Genomic DNA, 21,359 nt, shown 5'->3' with positions numbered 1-21,359 from the left:
GAGGAGCAGAGTTACGTCTTACATGGCAGCAGGCAAGAGAGCTTGTGCAGGGGAATTCCCATTTATAAAACCATCAGATCTCCTGAGACTTATTCACTACCATGAGAACAGTATGGGGGAAACTGCCCCTATGATTCAGTTATCTCCACCTGGCCCTATCCTTGACATGTGAGGATTATTGCAATTCAAGGTGAGATTTGGTTGGGGACACAGCCAAAACATATCACCTGTCTCTATCCCCTGCCCCACAAAAAACCCCCAAAATTAGCTGGGCATAGTGGTGTGTGCCTGTAGTCCCAGCTACTCATCAGCCTGAGGTGGGAGGATGCTTGAGCCTGGGAGGTGGAGGTTGCAGTGAGCCAAAATCACACCACCACACTCCAGCCTGGTGACAGAGCCAGACCCTGTCTCAAAAAAAAAAAAAAAAAAAAAAAAGCTCCCTCTCCCTCTCCCTCTCCCCTTTCCACGGGCTCCCTCTCCCTCTCCCCTTTCCACGGTCTCCCTCTCATGCTGAGCCAAAGCTGGACTGTGCTGCTGCCATCTCGGCTCACTGCAACCTCCCTGCCTGATTCTCCTGCCTCAGCCTGCCGAGTGCCTGCGATTGCAGGCGCGCCGCCACGCCTGACTGGTTTTCGAATTTTTTTGGTGGAGACGGGGTTTCGCTGTGTTGGCCGGGCCGGTCTCCAGCTCCTAACCGCGAGTGATCCGCCAGCCTCGGCCTCCCAGGGTGCCGGGATTGCAGACGGAGTCTCGTTAACTCAGTGCTCAATGGCGCCCAGGCTAGAGTGCAGTGGCGTGATCTCCGCTCGCTACAACCTCCACCTCCCAGCCGCCTGCCTTGGCCCCCCAAAGTGCCGAGATTGCAGCCTCTGCCCGGCTGCCACCCCGTCTGGGAAGTGAGGAGCGTCTCTGCCTGGCCGCCCATCGTCTGGGACGCGAGGAGCCCCTCTGCCTGGCTGCCCAGTCTGGAAAGTGAGGAGCGTCTCTGCCCGGCCACCATCCCACCTGGGAAGTGAGGAGTGCCTCTTCCCGGCCGCCATCCCATCTAGGAAGTGAGGAGCGTCTCTGCCCGGCGGCAACCCCGTCTGGGAGGTGAAGAGCGTCTCTGCCTGGCTGCCCCGTCTGAGAAGTGAGGAGCGCCTCGGCCCGGCCGCGACCCCGTCTGGGAGGTGAAGAGCGTCTCTGCCCGGCCGCCCCGTCTGAGAAGTGAGGAGACCCTCCGCCTGGCAACCGCCCCGTCTGAGAAGTGAGGAGCCCCTCCGCCCGGCAGCCACCCCGTCTGAGAAGTGAGGAGCCCCTCCGCCCAGCTGCCACCCCGTCTGGGAAGTGAGGAGCCCCTCCGCCCGGCAGCCGCCCCGTCTGAGAAGTGAGGAGCCCCTCCGCCCAGCTGCCACCCCGTCTGGGAAGTGAGGAGCCCCTCCGCCCGGCAGCCGCCCCGTCTTGAGAAGTGAGGAGCCCCTCCGCCCAGCTGCCACCCCGTCTGGGAAGTGAGAAGCGTCTCCGCCCGGCAGCCACCCCGTCTGGGAGGGAGGTGGGGGTCAGCCCCCCGCCGGGCCAGCCTCCCCGTCCGGGAGGTGAGGGGCGCCTCTGCCCGGCCGCCCCTACTGGGAAGTGAGGAGCCCCTCTGCCCGGCCAGCCGCCCCGTCCGGGAGGGAGGTGGGGGGGTCAGCCCCCCGCCCGGCCAGCTGCCCCGTCCGGGAGGGAGGTGGGGGGTCAGTCCCCCGCCCGGCCAGCCGCCCCGACCGGGAGGGAGGTGGGGGGCTCAGCACCCCCGCCCGGCCAGCCGCCCCGTCCAGGAGGGAGGTGGGGGGCTCAGCCCCCCGCCCGGCCAGCCGCCCCGTCCGGGAGGTGAGGGGCGCCTCTGCCCGGCCGCCCCTACTGGGAAGTGAGGAGCCCCTCTGCCCGGCCACCACCCCGTCTAGGAGGTGTACCCAACAGCTCATTGAGAACGGGCCATGATGACAATGGCGGTTTTGTGGAATAGAAAAGGGGGCAAGGTGGGGAAAAGATTGAGAAATCGGAAGGTTGCTGTGTCTGTGTAGAAAGAAGTAGATATGGGAGACTTTTCATTTTGTTCTGTACTAAGAAAAATTCTTCTGCCTTGGGATCCTGTTGATCTATGACCTTACCCCCAACCCTGTGCTCTCTGAAACATGTGCTGTGTCCACTCAGGGTTAAATGGATTAAGGGCGGTGCAAGATGTGCTTTGTTAAACAGATGCTTGAAGGCAGCATGCTCGTTAAGAGCCATCACCACTCCCTAATCTCAAGTACCCAGGGACACAAACACTCTGCCTAGGAAAACCAGAGACCTTTGTTCACTTGTTTGTCTGCTGACCTTCCCTCCACTACTGTCCTATGACCCTGCCAAATCCCCCTCTGCGAGAAACACTCAAGAATGATCAATAAAAAAAATTAAAAAAAAAAAAAAAGTAGCATGTGTGTATATTCCATGTCTTTGGTCTATTTGTGATTTATTTTGATGTATTTGACTTCTGTCAATTTGAAGTTTGGAAACAAGATAGATGGAGGAACATTGGGAACCTAGGAAATAGGAATTATATCTTATCCCATGAATAATAGTTACAAGTTTGTGTTTTTTTTGTTGTTGTTTTTTTTTTTGAGACGGAGTCTCACTCTGTTGCCCAGGTTAGAGTGCAGTGGTGCCATCTCAGCTCACTGCAACCTCCGCCTCCCGGGTTCAAGCGATTCTCCTGCTTCACCCTCCTGAGTAGCTGGGATTACAGGCGTGCGTCACCACACCCGGCTAATTTTAGTAATTTTTGTAGAGACAGGTTTTCACCATGTTGGTCAGACTGATGTTGAACTCCTGACCTTGTGATCTGCCCGCCTCGGCCTCCCAAAGTGCTGGGGTTACAGGCGTGAGCCACCATGCCTAGCCAATAGTTACAAGTTTTGATCAGGATGTCAACCTAGGTCATTTGAAATTTATTTTTTTATGACCTACAGTTTAAGATTCTGTGGGCAAATTAATGTGTTATTAAACTTTCAGCATCTCTTTAGCCTATTAGTGGAATTTTTCCCTGCCCCCAGTCTCTTATTGTGTGAAGGTTAGGTCTTAGCAGCAACATAAAGGAGACTGTCACTCACTCAATTTTAGTATGGGGAGCCCTTATTATTTTTAATATATACTTTTTTGAGACAGGGTCTCACTCACTCTGTCACCAGGCTGGGGTGCCGTGGCACGATCACAGCTGACTGCAACCTCGAACTCCTGGGCTCAAACAATCCTCCCACCTCAGCTTACTGTGTAGCTGGGACTACAGGTGTGTGCCACCACACCCTTTTGGCTTTTATTTTTGGCTTTTATTTTTTGTAAAGATAGGATTCCTCTCTGTCTTTCATTTGGCCTTTATTTTTTGTAAAGACAGGGTTCCACTCTGTCTTTCATTTGGCCTTTATTATTTGTAAAGACAGGGTTCCACTCTGTTGCTCAGGGTGTTCTTGAATTCCTGGGCTCTAGCTGATCCTCCTACCTCTGCCTTCCAAAGTGGTGGGACTACAGGCATGAGCCACTCTGCATGGCCAGAAGCCCTTATCATAATACCTTGAATATATATGATCTCTACGTCATTAACATTCAAAATCTATGAAATGCAGTCACCTTTTGATTATGTGGAGTAGTTTACTTAAAAATCCCATTTTCAACAGACTTCCTTCTAGAATTCATTTTATTATGGGTGACTTACCTGCCACCCTACCCATATGCACTATATCATTAAACAAAACAAACGAGGTCAGTAAATCTGATCTGTAGGAGAGAAGCCCATTGCGTTCAAAGATTAATGCCTCATTTATTTCAGACGTCACTAATCATCCATTTAAAACATTTTTAAGTTTGGGCCGGCCGCGGTGCTCGTGCCTATAATCCCAGCACTTTGAGAGGCTAAGACAGGAGGATCACTTGAGCCCAGGAGTTCGTGACCAACCTGGGCAACATAGTGGGACCCCTGTCTCTACAAAAAAACAAAAAACAAAACAAAAAAAAGCCAGGTGTGGTGGGTTGTACCTGTAGTCCAGCTATTAAGGAGGCTGAGGCAGGAGGATCCCTTGAGCCCAGGAGTTTGAGGCTGCAGTGAGCTATGATTGTGCCACTGCACTCCAGCATGGGTGGCAGTGAGACCCTGTCAAAACAAAACCAAGTTTGGTCACATAAGACTCGTGTTTATAATCAATACAGAATCATAAAAAGTTGTTTAAAAAGTAAAAGTCTTCTCTCCACCCCCCTTTCCCCTCTAAATCCTATTTCTCTCTTAGAGGAGACTCAATGGTTGGTGTGTATCCTATCCAGACCTCTTTCTATGTATTTACATACTTATTTATTTATTTATTTATTGAGACGGAGTTTCACACTCGTAGCCCAAGCTGGAGTGCAATGGTGTGATCTCGGCTCACTGCAACCTCTGCCTCCCTGGTTCAAGTGATTGTCCTGCCTGAGCCTCCCAAGTAGCTGGGATTACAGGCACACGCAACCATGCCGGCTAATTTTTTCTCTTTTTAGTAGAAACTGGGTTTCGCCATGTTGACCAGGCTGGTCTCGAACTCCTGACCTCAGGTGATCCACCTGCCTCGCCCTCCCAAAGTTCTGGGATTACAGGCGTGAGCCACCACGCCCGGCCTATACATTTATATTTATAGATACACATTTTGTTTTGTGATGTTAACATAACAAACCACATTGTCATTTATGTTTTGTTCTGTAATGTGTTCTTTTCCACCCATGCAACTACACTGTGCTATGGAGATTTTATCTACCATTTTAAATTATTTGGATCACAGTAAAATAATTAGGAAAAAGGCACTAAAAGCCTCCCTGAGCTGCCAATGGGAATGTCAGGTTTCGCACCCAAACTCATTTTCTTTAGAGGATAGCCTTTAGTACTTATTTACTCACATATTGGATATAGTGTTCCTGACCTGTAACAAATTATGTTACATATAAGAGAGAAGACAAACAGGTAGCAAGAAAAAACAGCTTACAAAATTATAGAAAACCCCATAAAATCTCAAAAATTGTTTACTGACTTGGAGCATTTACTGTAAGGACGGTCTTCACCAGCTTGTAGCATAGGGACAAATAATTATCAGTCATTATTTCTTTACCCTGTTATCCTGAGTTTGTGATTATTTCCTCTGGATTTCATTTTTAACTACTGGGTTTCTGACACTGAGACTTTCTTTTTCTCTTTATAGTTGTGTCTACAGTTTTTGGTTGTGATCTGGTTAAGAATTGCAAAGTATGTGTTACTTAGGCTTTGCAGCAAGCTTGAATAAGCAATAAGTAACTGGTCTTACTTGGTTCATGGCTGTGGACATGTGAAACATTTCCCTATTTTTTCCTAATATACTTCTTCAGATGTATGGGCTGTAAGTAACATCTCCAGATAGAGACTATTAAAAAGGCACAAACCTTTATTTATTCAGCAGCTGTTGTCGGGTAGTTAGAGCATGCTTAATAAAGAAAAGCTTATGGAGAGAGTATCTTAAGACTTTGTGTTTCACACATGAGAGGAAATTGTGTGGTAACAGGATGAAGCTAATTTAGGCCCTCCTTTAAATGCCCTAAGGAAAATTACTGCCTTTGCTAGCCAAGGAGCAAAGCTGTACATTTCCCCCATGATTATTTCATTTATTCACACAGTATAGTAAGTATTTTAACTGATCGTTAATAAATAATTATCAAGTAACCTCATTAAAATATTAATTTGCTATTAGGCTTTTAAAACATGGTTTCCCAAACACTATGTTGAAGCATGAATGCCTGTTGTGTAGAGAACAGAGGTAATAGAGGTAATATGCTTACTCCACACACACTTGAATTTTCAGATGTGGCTACATAGAGAAAGAACCACATCTTATGTAGTATAATCACATCTCCTGAAAACGCAGATGTGTGTGGAGGTAACCATATTATCCCTACACACTTTTTGAAGTTTCTCTTTTTGAAGTTTCTTATAAAGTTTTTTTTTTGAAGTTTCTTGCAAAGTTTCTATTTTAAACTGGATTTTATTTATAAGAAAAATGTTAGGGATTTGGTTTTTGAAAAATTATTTTTAGTGTTAAATTTTTTTTTTTTTTTGAGACGTAGTTTTGCTCTTGTTGCCCAGGCTAGAGTGCAATGGTGCAATCTCGGCTCACCACAACCTCCACCTCCCGGGTTCAAGCGATTCTCCTTCCTCAGCCTCCCGAGTAGTTGGGATTACAGGCATGCACCACCACACCCGGCTAATTTTGTATTTTTAGTAGAAACGGGGTTTCTCCGTGTTGGTCAGGCTGGTCTTGAACTCCTGACCTCAGGTGATCTGCCCGCCTCGGCCTCCCAGAGTGCTGGGATTACAGGCGTTGGCACCTGGCTAGTGTTTGTTAACTTTTATACTGCACTTACTGCGTATGCCCTTCTGGGCAGGGTCTCTGATTTGCTCTCTGTCAAATAATTTTGGAACTATGGTTATATTCTTTCTCACTAGGATTGCAAAATGGTTTGAAAATGTTCCACTGTTAAGAATCCAACATATGTTTGTGCTTTGGGGGTTGCAGGATGTGTGGGTTTATGGTTATGGATGTTTATTTTTAACAGTTAAGTTCTGCCTACTTTATACAACATTCCTTAATATTTTGGAAAGTCAGTATTGCTTTCTAGTTGTGTCTTTTAAGAGCGAGGGGTTTTGATAGTTTGAGCATTAGACAGATTCTCTGCATTTTAGAAGTAAGGATAAAATCATGAATTTTATTTTAAAATACTTTTTAGGGATTATACTAAAGTCCCCAATAGAAAGATGTCCCTGGTACTGCAATATTCAGTTTAGCATTCTATGAGCTTTTAGGTAGAAAAGTAGGCTAAGATATTTTCCATAGTTTTAGAGAGTTTTAAGACAAAAATATTTTCTTTTTTTTTTTTTTTTTTTGAGGCCAAGTCTCACTCTGTCACCCAGGCTGGAGTGCAGTGGAGTGATCTCGGCTCACTGCAACCTCCACCTCCCAGGTTCAAGCGATTCTCCTGCCTCAGCCTCCTGAGTAGCTGGGATTACAGGCGCGTGCCACCATGCCCGGCTAATTTTTGTATTTTTTTTTAGTAGAGATGGGGGTTTCACCGTATTGGCCAGCCTGGTCTCGAACTCCTGACCTCGTGATCCACCCACCTCGGCCTCCCAAAGTGCTGGGATTACAGGCTTGAACCACTGCGCCTGGCCAACAAAAAGATTTTCTAACTGGAAAATTGAGTTGATTGGAATGTTTATAGTGTAAATGAGATATTGTAGATTTGTTATAGTCCTTAGACTGTTCTGATGCTGCCCATTGTGATAGATTTATATAATTAACTTCTTTGTGTGTTGCTTTGAGAAACAGCTTGTTATTAACGTTCAGTTGGAATGAGCTACCATCAATTTAATTGCTTGAGAGAAAAGTATCGGTATCCCTGGTAAACTGGAGAAAGTTGAGGATTATTCTTTTTTCTTTGTTTCTTTTCTTTTTGAGACGGAGTCTCACTCTGTTGCCCAGGCTGGAGTGCAGTGGTGCGATCTCAGCTCACTACAACCTCTGCCTCCTGGGTTCAAGCGATTCTCCTGCCTCAGCCTCTTGAGTAGCTGGGATTACAGGTGCCCGCCACCATGCCCGTCTAATTTTTGTATTTTTAGTAGAGACGGAGTTTTACCAGTTTGGCCCGGGTGGTCTCAAACTCCTGACCTCAGGTGATCCATCCGCCTTGGCCTCCCAAAGTGCTGGAATTACAGTTGTGAGCCACCACGCCTGGCCGAAGATTATTCTTTAAATGTATAAATGTAGTAAGTGCAGTTGAAAACCCTCAGTAAAAATAATGTATTTAAGTACCTGTGGAATTAGAATATTGATATTCTGGGTAATCAGGTATTGATATTTTTAAGAAACCTGGTCAGAGCACATTAAAATGAATCTTAAAAATGTCAGTATTTGAGGTTACAAAGTCAAAAAAGAGTGAAAACTTGCAAATTTTCTCAGTTTTTCTGAGCTCTTCTTCATGATCCTTACAAAATAAGGAACAGTGTTGTTTTTTTAAACTTACTGGGCATTGTTTGAGTGTTTAAACTTTGTCACCCTAAACAAGAGTGTCTATGCTAAGTATTTACTAGAAGACAGTTTCTGATACAGGTCACCTGAATATTCATTTAAAAAAAAAAAAGAAAACACCTTACCAAAAAACAGCACGCCTAGAATTTAGCTGTTTTTTGGTAAGGTGTTTTTTTTTTTTTTTTCTTTTGTGTTTTTGAGATGGAGTCTGGCTCTATCACCCAGGCTGGAGTGCAGGGGTGTAATCTCGGCTCACTGCAACCTTTGCCTCCCGGGTTCAAGCGATTCTCCTGCCTCAGCCTCCCGAATAGCTGGGAATACAGGTGCACACCACCACACCAGGCTAATTTTTGTATTTTTAGTAGTGATGGGGTTTCACCATTTTGGTCAGGCTGGTCTCAAACTGCTGACCTCATGATCTGCCCGCCTTGGCCTCCCCAAGTGCTGGGATTACAGGCGTGAGCCCCACCAAGCCCGGCCTTTTTTTTTTTTCCTTGAATGAATATTCAGGTGATCTGTAACAGTAACTGTCCTCTAGTAAATGAAGTGCCCAGTTTTGAGGGTCTCTTCTGGTTGATGTAAATTCTGCCTATGTCTAGTTAGGTATTTGTGAGGGAAAGATGGAACAGAGGTGCACGTGTGTGTATGTGTTCTGTCTGGACAAAGACGGCATGTCTTTTTGGGTTGTTGGTTTTTTTTTTAATAGATTGGCATAGGAAGTGCAAAAATATAGCTAGTCTAAATCCAAGACACATGATACAGAGTTAAGCCAATTTGGATTGTTGAATGGATACTGCTGTCTTGTAACTATGGTGTTCAGATGTTTCTCATAAATGACTGCATAGTCAGCTGACCCAGTCAAGGGATTTTCAGAAGCTAAAAAGCAGTTAAATTATTGATCTGCTACAGCTGATTCACGACTGGCTTCTGAAGACTGGCTAAGTGAGATTTGCATGAAGTATGTAAAGTAAAAAACAAAACAAAGCAAAAAAGTCTGCCTAGTTTAACTAAAAACCTGGTTTTGCATCTCTCTCAACTGTAGCATTTTCTGAAACTTGAGAAAACACATTTGCTTGGCACAGCTGTTAACTTCCTACAACTGAAATGCTTTCCATTCCCTTTAAAATAAGCCCTTCTGAAGCAGAATGTAGATCACATGTATCATCCAGACCAAAAAAGTTTGCCTGGACTACTCCTGGGGTCCGGAATCCTCACATTCCAGGCAGAGCTCCAGCTGTTCCGATTTAGTTACCCACTTGGGATTGGCTGCGCCACCTACTCTTGTTTCCACCCCTTAACTTTCACTGGAAGAAAGCTCTAGACTGAAGATTAAATGTAAGCGCTGTCACCAGGCCTTCTGAGTGCAGCTGGCACCATGGGTGTGCTCCAGAGCAACTTCTGCTTGCTCTGAGCCCCCTGCCCTGCCTCCCCTTTCACCATGTTTCCTCTGACAAGATTTTAAGTACAGCAATTCAAGAAGATTTCTCCTCCTAAACGACATTTATCTGAAGTCTATTGCCTCTTGATTGCTGGAAAAGAATCTTAAACTCATTTCAAAAGTAACTTATAAACAAACTTATTAAAAGTGATGAAAGGAGCATTGAAATTAATTAGCACTAATTTTTCACTGTGCCAAAGTGTGCAGTGTCCTTCAGAGGAAACAATAACAGATCTGGTGAGTGTGCCATGCCAGTGGGGAGAATTGAATGTCCCTCATCTCCCTCTTTCCCTAGGGACATTAGTCATGAGTGCCGAGTGTGCGGGGTCACAGAAGTGGGTCTTTCTGCATATGCAAAGCACATTTCTGGCCAGTTGCACAAAGATAACGTTGATGCCCAGGAAAGAGAAGATGATGGAAAAGGAGAGGAAGAGGAAGAAGATTATTTTGACAAGGAACTCGTTCAGTTAATAAAACAAAGGAAAGAACAAAGTCGGTAAGTAATTGATTTTTTTAAAAAAACCTATCTATAACAGAACACAGCAGAGAATATATTTTATATCTTTGTACTGGTCAGCCCATAGCATTTAAACTTAGGTATAAAGTTTAGCTTGAGGTTGTTGTCTTATTAATCAAAGGGCAATGGAATGTTTTCTTGAACTACTGTAATATCTTCTTAAAAAAGCAAAGTTAGTATTGTTCCTACATAAGCTGTAGCTACATATCTGAAACTTTTGCCACGTTGGTAACTATGTTGAGAATGGCTTTATTGGTATCCAAATCTTTTTTTTTTTTTTTTAAGATGGAGTCTCACTCTGTCACCCACCCAGACTGGAGTGCAGTGGTGTGATCTTGGCTCACTATAACCTCTGCCTTCTGGGTTCAAGCAATTCTCCTGCCTCAGCCTCCTGAGTAGCTGGGATTACAGATGCCTGCCACCATGCCTGGCTAATTTTTTTTGCATTTTTAGTAGAGACGAGGTTTAACCCCATTAGCCAGGCTGGTCTCAAACTCCTGACCTCAAGCAATCTGCCCACCTCAGCCTCCCAAAATGCTGGAATTACACGCGTGAGCCACCGTACCTGGCCAGTATCCAAATCTTTTGAATACCAATAAGTTTTTACTTGGCGTTTAAATTTTCCAGTGGAAAGGTGTTAGAATATAAGCTTCATTGTATAAATTGTATAGTATATAGTATAGTCGTATCGCCAAAATAACAGTGTAGTCTATAGTATATAGTATAGTCTTACTGCCAGATAACATTTCTTAGGAAAATATTTTTTAACTGGTGTGAATTAACGTGGTGCTTCTGCCAAATTTGATTTATCTTTTTGTCTTTGAATCCCCAGTGACTACCACAGTGCTTTCTTGAATAAATTTTTTTGATAAGTGTCAAGATAATTTAAGCAATATAAATTTTCTAATTTGTACTGCATAATTTCATACCTACATTTATACATTCAGGTATTAGGCATTTATGTTTTTACCTTACTGCTTTCTGGTCTAAAGAGTTTAATTATAAAATTTGTTAAAAAGAGTTTAATTAATGAGGTAGAAATTTTCAATGTGAGGGAAAGAGAGAGAGAGAAGCACTTATGAGGTGGGATAATTTTTTAAGTCCCAGAACATGAAGAGAATCATTTCAGATTCTAAAATAAAAATTTAAAGATTCTTCTTTGAATACTAGTTATACCCCGTCTGTACCTCCTTTTTAGTCAGAGGCTTGACTATAAAAAGGAAGTTGTTTTTACTCTATATGTTAAAAGTTTTTTTTGCCAGGAGGCACGGTGGCTCAGGCCTGTTGTCCTGGTGCATGAGATGACGAGGCCAGGGCTTCAAGACCAGCCTGGGCAACATAGGAAGCCCTTATCTATGTAATAACAACAACAAAAAATTAAAATTAAAAAAAAGTTTTTTGAACAAGTCCTTGAAGGAGACTTTCTTCATCTTAAAATATCAATAAAGGGTGAGCATCCCTAATCCAAAGTCTGAAAATGCACCAAAATCCAAAACATTTGAATGCCAACATGAGGCCACCGGTGGAAAATTCCACACCTCATTTCATTTTACAAAATTATTCAAAATATTACCTAAATTATCATCAGACTGTGTATAAAAGGTGTATATGAAACATAAATGAATTTTATGTTTAGACTTGGGTCCCATTCCCGTAATATCCCATTATGTATATGCAAAAATATTCCAAAATCCAAAGCAGTTTGAAATGCAAAACCTTTCTGGTCCCAAGCATTTCAGATACGGGACACTCAAACCACATGGTTCTTAAATCATTTAGTAGCTTAGTCCTTCAAATGACATTTTCATTACTTTTAATGTAGTTGCAGTTTACTTTATCCTGCTTTAGGCAGTTGGAGCCTCTGGGAGACTAACTTCTATTTTGTTCTTACATACTAGTGCCATTATTAGCTTTATCTGTGTAAATAATTAAACATTAAGTCAGAATAGATTAGACATTTGTATCAGAGTTACTATTTTTTGAGTCTTTTGATGTGCCTCCTTGGTGACCTATTTATAAAATCATCTACTTCTTTTTTTTTTTGAGACAGGGTGTCGGTCTGTCACCCAGGCTTGAGTGCAGTGGCACGATGACACCTCACTGCAGCCTCAACTTCCTAGGCTCCAACAGTCCTCCCACCTCAACCTCCCGAGAAGCTGGAACTACAGGCATGCATCGCCACCATGCGTGGCTAATTTTTTTTTTTTAATTTTTATTTTTGGTAGAGATGGGGTTTAGCCATGTCACCCAGGCTGGCCTCGAACTTCTGGGCTCAAGTGATCCACCCACGTTGGCCTCCCAAAGTGCTGAGATTACAGGCATGAGCCACCACACCTGGCCAAAATCATCTACTTCTTCAGGAGGTTTTTTTTTTCTTTTTTCCTTCATGAATTTTTAACTTAGATTATTCTTTCTGGTCTATGGGTTTAGCTGAATGCTCCTATCTTCTGAATCTAGCCAATTCATGATGATCTAGGAATTCTACTTTGTGATTTATTTATCCCCCAATTCTCCCATTTCTGATCATATCAGTATAGCTGAGTCAGTGGTCTCCTTGGATGCCAGAAGTTGCATATTGCATAGAATCAAAAGATAAAGGCAATTTGGTTAATGGTTATAAAAAATTCTGCTACTGCATGTAATAATACTTGTTACTTTCTAAAGAGTCTCCTGTTTAGAAATGATTGTAATTTATATAATATGAGTGGATGTTTGAACTTCTAAATAGACTTTTAAATTCCGTCTTGTGAAAAAGGAAGAAGTTCCAATTTGTGTCCAAAATATCATAGACATTGAAAGCCTTTAAAGCCAATTAAAGTCAGTATTGAGTTTAAGATTTTTAAGTCAAGGTCAGAGGAAGGAACTTAAATGTGGAAACTTTGTTTTGAGATGTTGATTCTCTGAAGGCCTGTGGTTAAGAGTATAGACTCTGGCTGGAGTCAGACTGCCAAGGTTTAAATCTCTGCTCTACTGCTTTCTGGCTGTCTTATTCTAGGCAAGTTATGTAACCTCTCTACTGCTCAATTTCTCATCTATAAAGTAGGAATAATAAGAATACATGCCATGCCTGTAATCCCAGCACTTTGGGAGGCTGAGGCGGGCGGATCACGAGGTCAGGAGTTCAAGACCAGCCTGGCCAACATGGTGGAACCCCGTCTCTACTAAAAATACAAAAATTAGCCAGGCGTGGTGGCGGGAGCCTGTAATCCCAGCTACTCAGGAGGCTGAGGCAGGAGAATCGCTTGAACTTGAGAGGCGGAGGTTGCAGTGAGCCAAGATCGTGCCATTGCACTCCAGCCTGGGCGACAAAGCGAGACTCCATCTCCAAAAAAAAAAAAAAATACTTGCCTCAGGATTATAAAAACTAAGTGAGATAATCTATATAAGGTGCTTAGCATTAAATGCCTGACACTCAGGTACTCAGTAAATTTTAGCTAGCAGTACTCAGTATTTTGAGCACTTACCACATGCTAAGCACCATGCCCATGCACACCATAGGCAGTTTGTAGAAGAAAATGGTTTTTACACCTATTGCTGTGATGCTTACTGAAGCTTATTCATGTTTCTGTGGACTCCTCGTCTGACATGAACATGAAACAGCTGTAGTTTCTTTTTAAAAACCTCTGGCTCATGAAGCTTCTTATAGCACATATTATGGTTACTACTTGTTTGGTATATGCTATTTTCCTCCTGTTTGTGACCTTACTGTCTCAGCTAGGTTCTAAGCCCTTCACAAACTGGAACTGTACATAAAAGTCTTCTTATACCACTAACAGTTATTGAATGGGTACTGGACAAAGTGTTTATTAATAAAAATAACCATGCAAAGTATCATCTTATTTAAAATAGGTTAAGAAATGGAGTTTTTCAGAAAGAACCTACAACTGGAAAAATCATGGTATTAAGGGCAGCTGAACATAAAATTGTACTAAATATGATAACTAGGCCAGGCGCAGTGGCTCAAGCCTCTACCCCCGTAATCCCAGCACTTTGGGAGGCCGCGGTGGGTGGATTACCTGAGGTCAGGAGTTTGAGATCAGCCTGGCCAACATGGTGAAACCCCATCTCTACTAAAAATACAAAAATTAGCCGGGTGTGGTGGCGCATGCCTGTAATCCCAGCTAGTCGGGAGTCTGAGGCAGGAGAATTGCTTGAGCCTGGGAGACAGAGGTTGCAGTGACCTGAGATTGTGCCACTGCACTCCAGCCTGGCCAACAGTGCAAGACTCTGTCTCAAAAAAAAAAAAGATAACTATAGCTATAAAATATACTTGTTCTTTTTCCAAAAAACCTGCATAATACAAAAATAATAATTGGATGATAAGGACAAAATCTCAGAACATGCCAAGAAAAACAAGACCAAGAAAGGGAGGGAATATAAATGTGCCAAATTTTTGTTTGTTTTTTTGAGACAGTCTCACTCTGTTACCCAGGCTGGAGTGTAATGGCATGATCTCAGCTCACTGCAACCTCTGCCTCCTGGGTTCAAGTGATTCTCATTCCTCAGCCTCCCGAGTAGCTGGGGTTACAGGCATGCTCCACTACGCCTGGCTAATTTTTGTATTTTTAGTAGAGATGGGGTTTCTCCATGTTGGCCATGTTGGTCTTGAACTCCTGACCTAAAGTGATCTGCCCGCCTCGGCCTCCCAAAGTGCTGGAATTATAGATGTGAGCCACCACACCTGGCCAAATATGCCAAATTTTTAATATTTCTAAGTGATGGGGGAGATGGTTGTAATTACTTGAAATTTAAATAATTTAAAATGTTTAATTTTTAAATTAATAAGTTGAGGAATATACGTTTAAATATATCATTTAAAGATATGAAAACAACCACTATTAGATATAAAACTAGACTCGGTTACATATTCTAAGTAACGGGAGGAAAGTACAAGGGAAGTTTGGTGGGTTGTGCCTTTCAAGGTAGCATAGGAATTCCTTTAAATCGCTAATGAAAAACTGTTTTTCTTCCAGACAAGATGAACCTTCCAATAGCAACCAAGAAATAAACTCTGATGACAGACGACCCCAATGGAGACGAGAAGACCGAATTCCTTACCAAGACAGAGAGAATTACAGTCAGCCTGCATGGCATCATCGTGGACCTCTACAGCGGGATTGGAAATGGGAAAAAGATGGCTTTAATAATACTAGGAAAAACAGCTTTCCACATTGTTTGAGGAATGGTGGTGGACCAAGAGGACGTTCCGGGTGGCATAAGGGTGTTGCAGGAGGCTCCTCGACTTGGTTTCACAACCATAGTAATTCTGGAGGTGGTTGGCTTTCAAATAGTGGAGCAGTAGATTGGAATCATAATGGTACAGGAAGGAATTCCAGTTGGCTTTCTGAAGGAACAGGTGGCTTTTCCAGTTGGCATATGAACAACAGTAACGGAAACTGGAAATCCAGTGTACGTAGTACAAATAATTGGAATTACAGTGGCCCTGGAGACAAATTTCAACCAGGCAGAAACAGAAATTCTAACTGTCAAATGGAAGACATGACTATGCTATGGAACAAGAAATCTAATAAGTCAAACAAATATAGTCACGACAGATATAATTGGCAGCGGCAAGAAAATGACAAACTTGGAACAGTTGCCACATATAGAGGTCCTTCTGAAGGATTTACAAGTGATAAATTTCCTTCAGAAGGCTTACTCGACTTCAATTTTGAGCAGCTGGAAAGCCAAACCACTAAACAAGCAGACACTGCTACTTCCAAAGTTAGTGGAAAGAATGGCAGTGCGGCAAGGGAAAAGCCTCGTCGCTGGACGCCTTACCCTTCTCAGAAGACTCTGGATTTACAGTCAGGATTGAAAGACATCACTGGTAACAAGTCAGAAATGATAGAGAAACCTCTCTTTGATTTTAGCTTGATAACTACAGGAATACAGGAGCCCCAAACTGATGAAACACGTAATTCCCCAATACAGAAAACACAAAAAGAAATACATACTGGATCTCTTAACCACAAGGCCTCTTCTGATTCCGCTGCTTCCTTCGAGGTGGTGAGACAGTGCCCCACTGCAGAAAAACCTGAACAAGAGCATACACCAAATAAAATGCCATCATTGAAATCCCCACTCCTTCCATGTCCAGCCACTAAATCATTGTCTCAAAAGCAAGATCCAAAGAATATCTCAAAAAACACCAAAACAAATTTTTTTTCCCCTGGAGAACACTCACATCCCTCGAACAAACCCACTGCGGAAGATAACCATGGTCCTTACATATCCAAACTGCGTAGTTCATGTCCTCATGTTTTAAAAGGGAATAAAAGTACATTTGGCTCTCAAAAGCAATCTGGTGATAATTTAAATGATACTTTACAAAAGGCCAAAGAGGTGCTACAGTGTCATGAGTCACTGCAAAATCCACTTCTTAGCACTTCTAAAAGTACCAGGAACTATGCAAAAGCAACTAGAAATGTAGAAGAATCTGAAAAAGGGTCTTTGAAAATTGAGTTTCAAGTGCACGCACTGGAAGATGAAAGTGATGGAGAGACATCTGACACGGAAAAGCATGGAACAAAAATTGGAACCCTAGGTTCTGCAACTACAGAATTGTTATCCGGCAGCACTCGAACTGCTGATGAGAAAGAGGAGGATGACCGCATCCTGAAGACTTCTAGAGAGCTATCCACTTCCCCATGTAATCCCACAGTTCGCCAGAAAGAATCTGAATTACAAATGACATCTGCAGCCAGTCCACACACTGGCTTATTGCTAGACTTGAAAACCTCTCTAGAAGATGCACAGGTTGATGACTCTATTAAATCTCATGTATCTTATGAAACAGAAGGCTTTGAGAGTACTAGCTTGGATGCAGAGCTTCAAAAAAGTGACATCAGTCAGCCCTCGGGCCCTCTCCTGCCTGAACTAAGTAAGCTTGGCTTTCCTGCCTCACTTCAGAGGGATCTAACCCGGCACATTAGTTTGAAGAGCAAAACTGGAGTACACCTTCCTGAGCCAAACCTCAATAGTGCCCGCCGCATTCGCAATATTAGCGGTCACCGAAAGAGTGAGACAGAGAAGGAGTCTGGGCTCAAGCCAACCCTACGGCAGATTCTAAATGCATCTCGGAGAAATGTCAACTGGGAACAGGTCATTCAGCAAGTAACCAAGAAAAAGCAAGAGCTGGGCAAAGGCTTACCCAGGTGTGTGCTGCTTTTCGGTGTCTTTTTTTTCCTCACTTTCTTTTAAAGTAACCCTTTGACCCTGATCAAGAGAATTCTACGTGTTTCATTTAATTAAATGTTTGCCAACAATATCTGTTGTAGATGTCTTGATTTAATCTCAAATAGTGACTGATACTCTATGACAGATGGAATAAAGTATTTCCTAGCAGAGAGTGCAGGTTAAAATGGAAGCACACCTACTTGAGAAACAAGATGGTGACGTAGGAAAAAAGTCATCGCTTTACAGGGGTAAAATCCGTCACTTTACAGGGGTAGAAAATGACAGCATAAAAATGTGGAGCTATAGATCTGTGTCTTTTTCTAGATCTTAATTTTGGAATGCGTGCTATAACTTTTAAATACAACTGTTCTCATTACCTTTTACTTAGAACCTACGAATAGTTAACTTTTCTATATGTACTCTGGGCATTATATTTATGACTACAACATGCTTTCTCTTAAGCACTTGTGTAATATTTTGGCTCTTCATCTTATGTTGAGGTACTAGACTTTTCTGAATGCTAAAACAGTGTTCAACGTAAGTTTGCTACTTGAAAGTCGTAACTCTGCTGCATGATGATACAGTTCTCCAGGCTTCAGGGGCATTTCTGTGCTTGTTGAAATAATGGATTTATTTCCCCCCACTTTCCTTTTCCCACACCTTGTGAGTAGCACTTGAAACTGTAAGTATAAAGCACTTGTAAGTGCTCAGTAAAAGGGTTTTTTTTTTGTTTTGGTTTGTTCGCTTTTAAAAATTGTATGCTGTATGTATTATTATAGATTTAGCGCTCCATATGAAACAAAACTCAATTTTTACTCCCTCAAATATATTATTATAGCTGTATACAAACCTCTAATCTGGTACTTGTGACAACGTAATATATTTATATCTGTACCACTGACTAGACTGTGAGCTCCTTGAAGACAAGAGCCACCTTACTTTTTATAACCTCAGTGCTTGAGAGAGCCTGGCACATTAAAAAATAATGCCCCTCCCAACAACCATATCCAATTTATGTTTTCATTTTTTATTTCTTCCTTAAGGTTTGGCATAGAAATGGTACCCCTTGTTCAAAATGAACAAGAAGCCTTAGATTTGGATGGGGAACCTGATCTGTCCAGTCTAGAAGGATTCCAGTGGGAAGGTGTTTCCATTTCCTCGTCCCCTGGCTTGGCAAGAAAGCGAAGCCTTTCTGAGAGCAGCGTGATCATGGACAGAGCTCCTTCTGTGTATAGCTTCTTCAGTGAAGAAGGTACAGGCAAAGAAAATGAGCCCCAGCAGATGGTTTCACCTAGTAACTCATTGAGGGCTGGACAGAGCCAGAAAGCAACCATGCACCTCAAACAAGAAGTGACACCTCGGGCTGCCTCCCTCCGAACAGGTGAAAGGGCTGAAAATGTTGCTACCCAAAGGCGACATAGTGCACAGTTATCCTCTGACCATATAATACCTTTGATGCATTTGGCAAAAGACTTGAACAGCCAGGAGAGGTCTATACCACCTTCAGAGAATCAGAATTCCCAGGAGAGTAATGGAGAGGGAAACTGTCTGTCATCAAGTGCATCCTCAGCCCTTGCGATCTCCAGTTTAGCGGATGCAGCCACAGATAGTAGCTGTACCTCTGGTGCTGAACAAAATGATGGCCAAAGTATTAGAAAGAAACGAAGAGCCACTGGAGTGAGTATAATTCCCTCTGCTTTTTGTAGAACATCGCATGTGGCAAGTTGGTTGCTTATGAAAAAAGGTTCAACTGTTTTTATTGGGTATCTGGGATTGTGATTCTCTCAACTTCTAGAAGAATTGTGAGGTTCTTACTTTCATCCTACTGGTTTCTTACACTGAGTAATTCTGCTAAATTAAATGTAATCTAATATGAATGTACAGTACCAGGAAAATATGAAGTCATATCTAAAACCAGTGTCCAAGCCAATGATTCTTTGTATCACCTGACCGAGGATAAGTCACATCTTCAGCTGTAACCCAATCTGTTTTCATAGATGCGTTCTGCACTGCTACTGAAGAAAGGCGTTCTACTGTTGCACTTGTAGGGCATGGATGATTGCTGGATTCAGGAGTGCTAGGCTTAACACTAAGATGGTTTTAATACTATTAGAGTGCATATATATGAGCAGAGTATAGAAATATTTTTAGTCTGTGTAACTCTGTCCTTCGTCCTTCAGTTACCCAGCCTGGCCTTTAGGAGTCTTTTATTTCACTGATACCACTTCTGCTCTTCCGGCATTTCTGCCGCTAATATCGCTTAACCCTCTCAGTATCCCTTTCTGAAAAGAAAGAGTTGCCGGTAGTGATACAGTCTGGGATGTGGCAATGTGAAAAAAAATGGGCTCTTCTCTTCATTATTTATTTATTTATTTATTTTATAATATTTTAAAATTTATATTAGAGATGAGGTCTCACAATGTTGTCCATACTGCTCTGGAACTCCTGGACTCAAGCAGTCCTCCTGCCTCAGCCTCCCAAGTAGCAGGGACTACAAGCATGTGTCACTGTGCTGGGCTTCTCTCATTTAATACTGAGGTGATAAGCATAGTAGTTAAGGTCATGAATTTTAGACTTGCTTCAAATTGCAATTCTGCTCCTTTGAGCTAGATGCTATATGTAGTGGATGTTACTGGATGACTTAAAATACACTTCAAGCTGAGGGATTGTCCTATGACAAAGAGCTTGTCTCATGGACTGTTAAGCTTTTTGTTGTAAAGGTTTTCTTGCTGAAATTTAAAGTAGAAACTATGCCAAGTTATAAATCAGATATATTTATTTTACTGGCTTTGTCTATACTTCTACTTGTGCCTTACTACACCAAGATGAAATGCTTTGCCTGACCTCCATGGGCTTTCCTACCTCTAGGATGCTAGGAGGCACTTCACCCTGGATTCTTTTTTTTTAAATCAGATACGTTTATTCAACTAAAATTTGCATTGGTATCACGTGCGTGAGACTTCTACGATCATGTTAGAGATGGTAGCAATAGTGAAGAACAGTGTATGGCTATCTTAGAATTGATTCCTTTTTCTCCTCTTGGATAATGGCTTTTACACATTGGATTTTATTCAGTTTTCTTTATCCCTCCAGGATGGATCTTCTCCTGAACTCCCAAGTCTTGAGAGAAAAAATAAAAGAAGGAAAATTAAAGGAAAAAAAGGTATGGTGCAGAATATTTTGGGAGAAAGAAGTTGGTGTGTTTTGGTTTTTTTGCGGGGGGGGGCGGGTTTTTGGTAACCTCCAACTCTTGGGCTCAAGCAATCCTCTTCTCTCAGCCTCCCGAGTAGCTAGGACTACTGGTATGTGACACTACATTAATTCTTTTTATTTTTTTGTAGAGACAGGGTCTAGCTATATTGCCCAGGCTGGACTCAAACTCCTGGGCTCCAGTGATCCTGTCACCTTGGCCTCCCAAAGTGTTAGGATTACAGATGTGAGCCACTGTGCCCAGCCCCAAGAGGTTCTTGTAGCAGTTCAGCGTTTGTGCAGCTTGACACAGAGCATAGCTTGTCATTTATCAAACACTGATTGCCCATTTACTTTTTTTGGACATTTTTGTTGCCTTAAGAGGAAAGAAAAGTTTGATTTCCTAATACATCCAGTTACAACTGTAGAAGAAATATATGATGTCACATAGACTTGTAAGCCAAGGTTAGTATACCACTTGGACAATATAAAGCCAGGAAGTTTCCTTGAGCCTTTTCAGTGGGATGAAACGTGTTGGCCCTCTTGGTCAGGTATAGCCATTTCTCTCACTTTCAGTTTTTGAGGCATCTTGGTTGCTTCCCCCCGGCCCCACCTCCACACTCCCTTCCTTGGTTGCTTTTCTAAAGTGAATTATGGAAAGAAGTTATTAACATTGCTCTCTCATTGATGTATTTCTGTGATTCTCGCTTTTCCTTGACTCTAACCCAGTTCTAGTATAAGGGCTAGTCCTGGAAGTGATTGGATGAGGCTTGAGTGAGTGGATGTGATGGATAAGGGAGGAGTCAAGGACAACCCACATTTCTGGCTGGGCCAACCAGATGGATCATATGTAGAGCTAGAAAACTCCATGAGAGGAGCAGATTGAGAATAGAGAAAGATGATGAATTCCCTCAGGGATTCTTTGACTTAAAGGACCTTTGAGATAACCTAGCTAGAAATATCATAGTCA

At 42.6% G+C, this 21,359-nt stretch overlaps 1 protein-coding gene across 5 annotated transcripts in view; it reads left to right on the top strand.

Annotated features, from left to right (window-relative positions):
* The window catches only part of ZNF106 (zinc finger protein 106), an 80,389-nt gene that overhangs the window by 26,252 nt on the left and 32,778 nt on the right, over positions 1 to 21,359 (top strand). For 3 of the 5 annotated variants that reach the window (XM_019010617.4, XM_004056049.5, XM_063698938.1), the window contains exons 4-7: positions 9,800 to 10,000; positions 14,995 to 17,178; positions 18,244 to 18,877; positions 20,294 to 20,363. In XM_019010617.4, the coding sequence (XP_018866162.3) occupies positions 9,800 to 10,000; positions 14,995 to 17,178; positions 18,244 to 18,877; positions 20,294 to 20,363 (3,089 nt within the window). The remainder of the gene's footprint in view (positions 1 to 9,799; positions 10,001 to 14,994; positions 17,179 to 18,243; positions 18,878 to 20,293; positions 20,364 to 21,359) is intronic. The other 2 variants (XM_031002224.3, XM_019010618.4) reach the window with 1 other exon arrangement.

The sequence above is a fragment of the Gorilla gorilla genome, chromosome 16 (assembly GCF_029281585.2).
Source record: "Gorilla gorilla gorilla isolate KB3781 chromosome 16, NHGRI_mGorGor1-v2.1_pri, whole genome shotgun sequence".
Classification (NCBI taxonomy): Eukaryota; Metazoa; Chordata; class Mammalia; order Primates; family Hominidae; genus Gorilla; species Gorilla gorilla.
The sequence above is the reverse complement of the archived record's forward strand: the minus strand, read 5'-3'. Positions and strand labels throughout refer to the sequence as shown.